Below are 10,028 nucleotides of genomic sequence, written 5' to 3'. Positions count from 1 at the left end.
TGCAGTGTTTGATTTTTAGGTGTGTCCTTTTACATCCTGATATGTAGTATATTAAAGACATTATATCAATTTAATCAGTAGATGAGTAATTCTGGACATTGTTGAATCTTTTTTATATAAGAAGTAAATACAAGTTTAACCACACTACTAAACATCCAAAGAAACATAATTGAATGTCTTAGGAGACTTTGAGTATAATTTCTGCTGAGAAAAACTGATATTGAATTATTAGATTCATTTTTCCACGACCCAACTGTGCATTTTTAAAAACCTAGATATTTGTTGCATATTAATCTATATAATCTAAGGCTTAACCCTCTGGAATTGGATTTATTTTTTCTTGTATTTTTATATCTACATAAAATTCTTAATTACTAGAGGACAAATTTGTTTATTAACTTGGCATTTTTGCTATGAATGTCTAATATGAAAGTGCTGTATCTCTTATTCTCCCTTTTGAGAAGCAATAGATCAGCCCTCTGGTGTCATATAAACTGGCTGTATTAATATGTTATGTTGAACAATTTAATTTCACACAAATTATAGTGATTTAATTAAATATTAATAATACTATTGTTAAATTTCATAGACTACAATATATATCTTCAAATTATAAACCCCCCAAAGTATGTATGTGTGCATCAAATTAAGTACTATCCTTGGGGATATCCCAAGTAGTTTATTACAGATGCTGGCCTAGGGTCATCCTAAAAAACATTATGATGGAGAAGAACATATCTTTGGAAACAGACTTCCTAGTGTCAAATGTGAGCTCAGTTGCTTTCCACACACTTATTGGGGAAGTCTTCTTTCATCTTTGGCTTGCTCATTTGTAAAACGATGAGTATAATGCTACTTATCTCATAGGGCCAGAATGAGAATTAAATGAGATGATACAAATTATAACTGCATTTATCCAGGGTTTGTGAGATGCCTAACATGCTTTTAAGAACTTTACTTTTATTATCTTAATGAATTCTCATATAACTTCAGGACATACACTTGCTGTATTTTATAGAAGAAAAAACCATCTTAGAGAAGGTAACTTGCTTGCGCATATAATATGTTGAACACTGCCTAACACATAGTGAGCACTCTGTAAATGTTAGTTACTGTTATTATCCTAGAACTTGTCATCGGAATTTTAAGGATATTTATTATGCCTCTGAACATCTTCGAGCACATGTATATGACTGGGTATTTGGAATGGTTGATAACTCAAACTATTGGTCAATGTCCTCACTTAGTGGAGGCAATAAATGGTATGAAATTATGGATACCTGAAATGTTTGATCAAAGCCTTCTGGTTTGAATGTCAAAACACTATTGGTTGGTCTTTACATATTAGTTTGTCCCTTCTTAAAATATTATTGTAATGAAATGCTTTCATTTAAAAATCTATTTTTAAGAGATCCTATCACATTAAGTTAAATCCTTTGCTAAATAAGAGACAAAACTATTAGACCAGAGGGTCAGATTTAGGTCTTGAGAGTTCCAGTCTGGTTTTACTCTAAGTCAGGCACTATGCTAAGTGCTCTACATGAATTATGACAAATGGTATTATGCATCTGTTGAAATATCATCAGCAACTGAGAACTCATCACTTTCCAAAGAACGCCACTGAACTCCAATAATCTGAATCCTACAAGTCTTCACTATATAGAATTTAAATCTTTCCATGTGTGACCTCCAAATATTGCTCCTAAGATGCTGTAGTTTCTTAAAAATATATATATATATATATTGAATTATTTGTTTCTGGAACACTGAAAATGAATTGATATAAAACTATACTCCACATACCATTCCTTCAAATATTGGAAGACAAATATCTCTTCTTCCTTGGAGCCTTTTCCCCAGCTTAATATCTGAAAATTGTCAAACTTGTAGTTTGTGTATAACATAGAAGGAATTTTAGATGCTCTGGGTCTAATGTCAAATATTCTGTCTGTGCTGAGAAACAAGTGACAATTGCCATCAGAAGATCAAAACAGTAGAATGCTGTCAAAATGGTCATTTGGAGAAAAAGAAAGCTTATAAGTTGTAATTTTATTCAAAATGTAAAAATTGAAGGAATACTAGTTCAGTTCTACTGAGTTTGAGTATATGTGAAATTCCTAGTTATTGTCTCCATTTGCTCCAAGGACCACATGTTGACAAGCAAGACTGATAAGTTTTACATTGGAAAACCCAGTGTAACTTGAAACCTACTAGGTTTTTATAAGAGATTAGAGCTAGTAAGTACGTTTAATCAGTTAAGCTAATTTCTATGCAAAACATTTTATTTATTTCCTAGCAAATACATTTTCTTTGTGACTATTCTGTTGGCCTGTATTGCTTTATAGCTACAAAAAGCCTAACAATTCTGGTGCTTTATTTTTATTTTTTAAATGATACATTTTCATTTTCATAAACAGAAATATATCTACTGTACTATATATACTAAATACACTGTTTTCTATGCCTTGCAATTACAGTCCCTCTCGGATAACTTTTCATATAAGCACACACAGATCTACCTCACTGTTTTCTTTCTTTTTTTTTTTTTTAATTTTGGTTTTTCAATTACAGTTGTCCCCTTTTCCCCTAATTTCTCTCCCCCACCCAACCCACCCCCTCTCCCGCAATCATAGCCCTCCCCGTTGTCCATGTCCATGAGTCTTTTATATGGGTTCTTTGACTAATCCCTTCCCTTACTTATCCCCCTTCTCTCCCTCTCCCCTCCCCCCTATTGACTGCTATTCTGCTCTTTGTTCTATTTAGTTCCTTTGTTTGTGTTGTTCTTTAGTTTCCTGTATTAGGTGATATCATATGGTATTTTTCTTTCTTTGCCTGGCTTATTTCACTGAGCATAATTCTCTCTAGTTCCATCCATGTTGTTGCAAATGGCAGGAGTTCCTTCTTTCTTTCTGCTGCATAGTATTCCATTGTGTAAATGTACCACAGTTTTTTGATCCACTCATCTACAGATGGGCATTTAGGTTGTTTCCAGCACTTGCCTATTGTAAATAGTGCTGCTATGAACATTGGGGTGCATAAGTTCTTTTGAACTGGTGTTTCAAGATTCTTCGGGTATAATCCTAGTAGTGGAGTCGCTGGTTCAAAAGGCAGTTCCATTTTTAATCTTTTGAGGTAATTCCATACTGTTCTCCATAGTGGCTGCACCAGTCTGCATTCCCACCAACAGTGCAGTAGGGTTCCCGTTTCTCCACATCCTCGCCAGCACTTGTTGCTTGTTGATTTGTTGATGATGGCCATTCTGACTGGTGTAAAATGGTATCTCCTCACTGTTTTCTTTTAAACACTATGCATGGCATTCTGTGGTATGGTTGTGGAATAACTTATAAAATTATGTTCTCTACTGATAGTCATTGAAATTGTTCCCAGTCTTTCCTGTTATAAACAATGCTGTATTGAACATTCTAGTACAAATAGGTAGACACATCTGTAATTGTCTTTGAGGTTAAATTTCTAAATGTGGATTGGAAGGGATATGAATCTTAAATTTTCATAAGTGTTTTATAAATTTTCATAAGTATTGCCACATTCCTTAAACATTTTCAAATATTTATATTTTCATAAACAACATTTAAGTGTCTATTTTATCTAACTTTGCCATTACTGTAATTTATCAGACTTTATTTGATAGGTGAAAATTGTTGTAACAGTAGTTTTAATTTATATTGATGAAAAATTAAATTGAGAATTTTTGCAAATGTTTTTAAGTCTTAAGCTTTTAAGACACTTTTATTTCTATGAAAAGTTTTTACATACACTATACCAGTTTCAATTGCTGTGGTTTTTTTTCTTACTGATTTGTAAAAGCTAATTAGATAGTACAGAAATTAATCTTTTATCATAAGATATGCTGATTCTTTTTGGAGTTTGACATATGTTTTTTGACTTTTTAAAATACCTTTCCAAAGCCTGCCAATTTTGATAAAGCAATTATGTGAAAGATTGATCATTTAACCAATAGCACTAAGTTAGCTTACTTGAAATTATCATTAAATTATCTAGGAAATAGGTTGCTATTTCTTACCTGTAAAATATAAGTGGGTTGAATTGGGAAGTAGCTAGAATAATTCTCAAATCGTGATACTGATTTTATACTGATTTCCCTTTTAATTGCTAAACACTTGTGAAAAACATTTATTTTACTATCCAATATATTGTCAATTAATATTTGTCAAGGCCTACCTAAGTAATTTCAACCAGGTCATATTACATAAAAAATATCAAAAGAGCAAAAACTTTCCTAAAGTTATATTCACACATTACTCCAGATACAGTAGCACATTTAGAAGGTGAGGTAGCTTTTAAATCCACATAATTACTTCAAATCAATAAATGTTTATGGAGAATACTATAAACAATATTATAAATATCATGATAGTTTTGAATACATATTATATTGAGATTGAATCTAGAAGGGTCAAATGCCCACACAGTGCCTCACTCCTCCCCAACTTTGGAATCTCAAAATAAGTTGGCCAAAGTTTTAACAAAAGGCATAAGAAAAATATAATATTCTGCTAGAAAATTAGAATAGAATACAACTTTATCAATTAAGTTTCATTCAACATCACTTCTAAACCAAATGGAAAATGTTCTTAAGCAGAAGGAATCAAATAGAGTGAACACATGTTAAGCATTAAAACGCCTGTGCTATTATCCACATGTCCCAGGTGTTTTCTCAACAAAATAAATATAATGAAACCTAAGCATTTCTCTACTTTACATGAAGATAAAATTAACATGAAATAGGAGTGTTATGAAAGTATCATAGGTTAACCATAGCACAAATTATTATTCTACTTCAGGCAGAACCAAAATGTGGTCACTACTAAGAGTGGTGAGTTTGATATCTGCACTTGGAACTACACGTGGTTTCTTTGGAGGATCAAATCCTGCAAGCCCTGAAACATCTATGAATGCTGTAAGTTATTAAAAGATTTTTTAAAATACAACTATAAAATCAAGAGATTACCATGATTTCAAATTATAGTAGATTTAAGTTTTTACATGCTGAATTAAATACAATAATATATACTTACCAGATGCATTTAAGAAGTAAGCTTTAAAAGGTTTTGTTTTTCCTCATCAGAGTCAGATGATTTCTTACTGGGGATACCCAAGTGAAGAATATGATGTCGTGACTGAAGACGGTTATATTCTTGAGATTTACAGAATTCCTTATGGGAAGAATAATTCAGAGAATAGAGGTATAAACCTCCTCTCCTCTTCTGTTTTTCCTTTCTCTTTCCCTCTTTCATTTCCTCCCTTCATGACTTCCTTGTTATTTCCCTTCCCTTTTTTCCTCCTTTTACTTTTCCCTGAACACTTAATGAGTCTTGATCATTCTGGTAATGCACACTGATGAAGTTGTACCTTCAGTCTTCTAGGAGATCATCAAGCAAATGAGATAGATAAATAAACATGATTATAATAATATGTGATCAGAGCAATGCTAGATTTGTGCACAGGATATTAAGCTAAAAGTCCTGAGATAGGCACTTAACTATGGGAAGTCAAGGAAAAGTTGTTCTTTGAAAAAGAAACTGAGCTCAGTCCTAGAGGATCAGGGTCAGGTAGCCTGGATGCCTGTTACAGAGGGGGAATGAGGAGACAATTCAAGGCTCATTTCCTAAACAGATAAAAGTCATTTTTTCTAGCTATATTTGTGAAGTACAAATAGTATAAAAGTAAGCAAGACCAGTTAAATTAACATCATGTTTAATTTCTTTAGGATATATATTTTTAATTTTTGGGGAAGACATAATTGGCATACAATGAACTACACATGCTCAAAGTGTACATTTTAATAAGTTTTGTCATCTGAGAAACCATCACCATAATGAAAATAAGATATTCAAAAATAGTCAACTCAATGAAGCAAATCATTTAATTCTAATCAAATGAGAGCCTGTTTCTAACTTTATAACTTGTCTTGGAATAAAAAATGAGTTTATGCACTCAAATAATTTTTTCTTTAGGCCAGAAACCTGTTGTGTTTTTGCAACATTGTTTGCTCACATCAGCCACAAATTGGGTTTCCAACCTGCCCAACAACAGCCTGGGCTTCATTCTGGCTGATGCTGGTTATGATGTGTGGCTGGGGAACAGCAGAGGAAACACCTATGCCAGGAGACATGTGTATTATTCACCAGACTCAGTCGAATTCTGGGCTTTCAGGTAAGAAAAAAGAACAATTATCAATGGACACTTAAAAATAAATATTGAATTTATAAAACACGGGTATGCTTACCCTTCCAATTCAGTCCCATTTAATAATTACACTCCAAGTAAGAAAAGAAGGAAGCCATTTTTTATTCTTTTCCTTTCTTGGATTATCTCATACACTTCATTGCAAGGGTAACCTTTTCTCCAAACATTCTGTGATCTCATTAACCAGTCTTAAGGGTTTCTCTGAATAAATTTTTCCAAATGGAGTCAGCAAAATGACTGAAACAAGAAATTTTCTTCCCTGATTTGATTAAAAAAAAAATCCATGTGGATTCAAGAGGATGTTTAAAACCCAATTGGGGGTTGAAGAATGACAATCTGAGACAATATCAATATCAAGGTGGAGGCGGAGGCAATCCAACACTGCGGAAAGATTATCAAAGGTTCTTCTATCACTATCCCACCTTTGCGTTATTCCTGGAAATTAATAATGGAAGTGGAGTACTGAAGAAAGTTCAGCTGATGATGCTGAAGCACAAATATGCTCTGAGAATTCTGGGAACTGGAAGGAATCCTGTGTGTCTGACTGAAGTGAGGAGATAAGAGGTGCTGACATGGGCCAGGTCAGGCAGGGCTGCTGAAAACAAGTGGGTGGCTTAATCATGTGTTTATTCTTTTATTTATTTATCTATAAATTATTTTTTATTGACTATGCTATTACAGGTGTTCCAATTTTTCACATTTTTGCCCTCCTACCCTGTTCCCTCCACTCCCTCAGGCATCTGCAAACTTGTGTTCATGTCCATGGGTCATGTGTATAAGTTCTTTGGCTACTCCATTTCCTATACTGTACTTTACATCCCCATGGCTATTCCGTAACTACATATTTGCACTTTCAATCCCTCACCTCTTCACCCATTCCCATATATCCTTCTCCCATCTGGCAAGCTTCAAAATGCTCTGCATAGCCATGATTCTGTCTCTGTTCTTGTTTGCTTAGCATGTTTTCTTGAATCAGTTGTGATAGGTATGTTTATTGGCATTTTACTGTTTATAGTTCTGATCTTGTTTTTCTCAAATAAATCCCTTTAACATTTCATATAATAATGGTTTGGTGATGATGAACTCCTTTAATTTTTTTCTTGGTGGGGAAGTGCTTTATCTGCTTTTCAATTTCAAATGATAGCTTTGCTGGGTAGAGCAATCTTGGTTGTAAGTTCCTACTTTTTATGACTTTGAATATTTCTTGCCAATCCCTCTAGCCTGCAAAATTTCTTTTGAGAAATCAACTGATAGTCTTATGGGACTCCTCTGTAGGTAACTAACTTCTTTTCTCTTGCCACTCTTAGGATTCTCTCTTTATCTTTAACCTTTGACATTTTAATTATGATGTGTCTTGGAGTGGGCCTCTTTGCAGCCATCTTGTTTGGGATTCTATGCTTCCCGGACTTGCATGCTTATTTCCTCCACCAAATTGGGGAAGTTTTCTTTCAATATCTTTTCAAATAGCTTTTCACTCTTTCTATTCTCTTTCTGGCACCCTTATGATGTGAATGTTGTACCTTGAAGTTGTCACAGAGGCTGCTTATAGTATCCTGTTTTTGGATTATTTTTCTTCTCCTTGTTCTGATTCATTGTTTTTTGCTTTCCTTTGCTCCAAATCATTGATTTTCTTTCTTGATTAATCACCTCTACTCTTGTGTCATTGTAAATTGTTCTTTATTTAATTAGTGGGTTTTCATTTCTGATTGGATATTTTTTATTTTGTTGAAGTCCTAAGTTCCTTGAGCATCCTTGTAACCAGTGTTTTTAACTCTGCATTCAATAGATTGCTTATCTCCATTTTGTTTAGTTCTTTTGCTGAGGTTTTGATCTATTATTTCATTTAGGCATGTTTCTTTGTCTCTTTTTGGCAGCTTCATGTATTTGTCTATGTATTAGGAAGAGTTGCTATGATTCTCTTTCTTGGTATTGTGGCCTAATGTAGTAGTTGTCCTGTGGGGTCGAGAGGTACAGTCTCCCCTATCACGCAAGCTGGGTACCCAAGGTGAACCCTTCATGTGGACTGAGTACACCCTTGTAGTTGAGCCTTGACTGCTGTTGGCAGGTCAATAGGAATGATTTACCCAAGCCAGTCTGCTGTGAGGACTGGCTGTGACCACTCACCACCAACCTCTGCCCTCCATGGAGGATCAGCTGTGCAGAGGCAGGTTGGTAGTGCTCCAGCATGGTCTGTAGCTCTCCACTGGGTGTTCTGGCCCTCTACTGTTGTTTCCCTGTAAACTTTTCTTTATTTCAATTAGTGTATCTTCATTTTTGACTGGATCTATTTTATGCTGTTGAGGTCCTCACTAACTTCTTTGAGCATCCTTATAACCAATATTTTGAGCTCTGCATCTGAGAGATTGCTTATCTCCATTTTGTTTAGTTCTTTTTCTGGAGTTTTGATCTGTTCTTTCATTGGGGCCATGTTTCTTAGTCTTCTCTTTTTGGCAGCCTCCCTGTGATTCTCTCCATGTATTAAGTAGAGCTGCTATGACTCCCTGTCTTGGTAGCATGGCCTAATGTAGTAGGTGTACTGTAAGGGTCTGTGGCTCAGCCTCCCCCTCCCCCAGGCAGGGTGCTCAAAGTGCACACTCTTTGTGTACACCTTCCTCTTGTAATTGAGACTTGATTGTTGTTGGAAGGTCAATGGGAGGGATTTACCAGGCCAGTCAGCAGCAAGGACTGGCAGTGACCACTGACCACCAACCTCCGCCCTTTGTGAAGGATCAGCTATGCACAGGGCAGAGTGGTGGTGCTCTGATGTGGTCTATAGCTGTCTTCTGGATGCACAGGTTCTGGGGTTCCCTGCCAGGGTCACCACCAACTGTGTTCTGCCTGGGACTACCTGGCCTGTGCTATAAAGCAATCTGCATATGCCTGTTACTTGTGCTGAGCTAGGAGGCTCCCGTTAGAAGCCGAACTCTGATTCAAAGCTGGCTGCTGCTAGTACCAGGCCTGGGGTCACTTAGCCCAAGGTATGGGAACTGGTGGTGTCTAAGCCTGGCTGTTGCTTATTTGAAAGTATTTAGGAAGATGTGAAGCTTGAGCCTAAACCAGACATTCTTGTGGAAAAGCCACAGTTAACAGTTTGGGTGGGGCCATCATTTGAGTGAGGCAGAGCCGCAGGCATTCATCAGGGCAGAGCCAACCTAGTTAGCCAGGTTGATGGAGTCTCAAATATGGCCCCTGCCTGCCAGATCTGTGGCTCTGTTGCGGAGGGCTCAAAAGGAACAATGGCCTCTGCCAGCCTTTCTGTCTTGGAGAAAGCTGCCCCCTAGCTCTCACCATGTTGCTAGACATTTCTCTTTCTCCCCATATGCTGCTGCTGTGTTTCAAGGTGCCTGCCACCCCAGTGCTGGAGCTCAGAGAGAGTATGAGTAAGTCTATGTGTGACTCCTTTAAGAGGAACTGCTTGGCATTCCACTAGTGACTGTCATTGACTATAAGCCTGATGATTTTTACAGACAGAATTTATGGGTGTTCATCTTCCTGGCACTGGAACCCTGGGTTGAGGGGCCTAGTGGGGGGCTGCAATATCCTGAGATATTCCTCCCAAATTTTTATCCAGCACATGGGTTTGGGGCCAGCTCGTTCCGTGTCTCCATGTCTCCTCCTTGAATGGATGTATTTACTTTAGTTCCATAGGTGTCAGATTCCCATTCAACTCAATTTCTGACAGTTCTGAGTGATCGTTGTTCAAATTTTGATGTGGTTGTGTGAGGAGGTGAGCCGTGTTTGTCCATGCCTCCATCTTGACCAGAAGTCTTCTCCATTTTTATGTTCGAAAGATCATTCTG

At 36.3% G+C, this 10,028-nt stretch overlaps 1 protein-coding gene across 3 annotated transcripts in view; it reads left to right on the top strand.

Annotated features, from left to right (window-relative positions):
- LOC150010045 (gastric triacylglycerol lipase-like) overlaps positions 1-10,028 on the top strand; it is a 37,489-nt gene that overhangs the window by 5,274 nt on the left and 22,187 nt on the right. For all 3 annotated transcript variants that reach the window (XM_090279266.1, XM_090279267.1, XM_090279265.1), the window contains 3 exons: positions 4,828-4,939; positions 5,108-5,225; positions 5,997-6,195. In XM_090279266.1, coding sequence (XP_090135392.1) covers positions 4,835-4,939; positions 5,108-5,225; positions 5,997-6,195 — 422 coding nt within the window. In that variant the 5' untranslated portion in view covers positions 4,828-4,834. The remainder of the gene's footprint in view (positions 1-4,827; positions 4,940-5,107; positions 5,226-5,996; positions 6,196-10,028) is intronic.

Source organism: Furipterus horrens, unplaced genomic scaffold (assembly GCF_987537825.1).
Source record: "Furipterus horrens unplaced genomic scaffold, mFurHor1.1.pri manual_scaffold_5, whole genome shotgun sequence".
Taxonomy (NCBI): domain Eukaryota; kingdom Metazoa; phylum Chordata; class Mammalia; order Chiroptera; family Furipteridae; genus Furipterus; species Furipterus horrens.
Note: the sequence above shows the minus strand (reverse complement) of the source record. Positions and strands in the feature narration are given on the sequence as shown.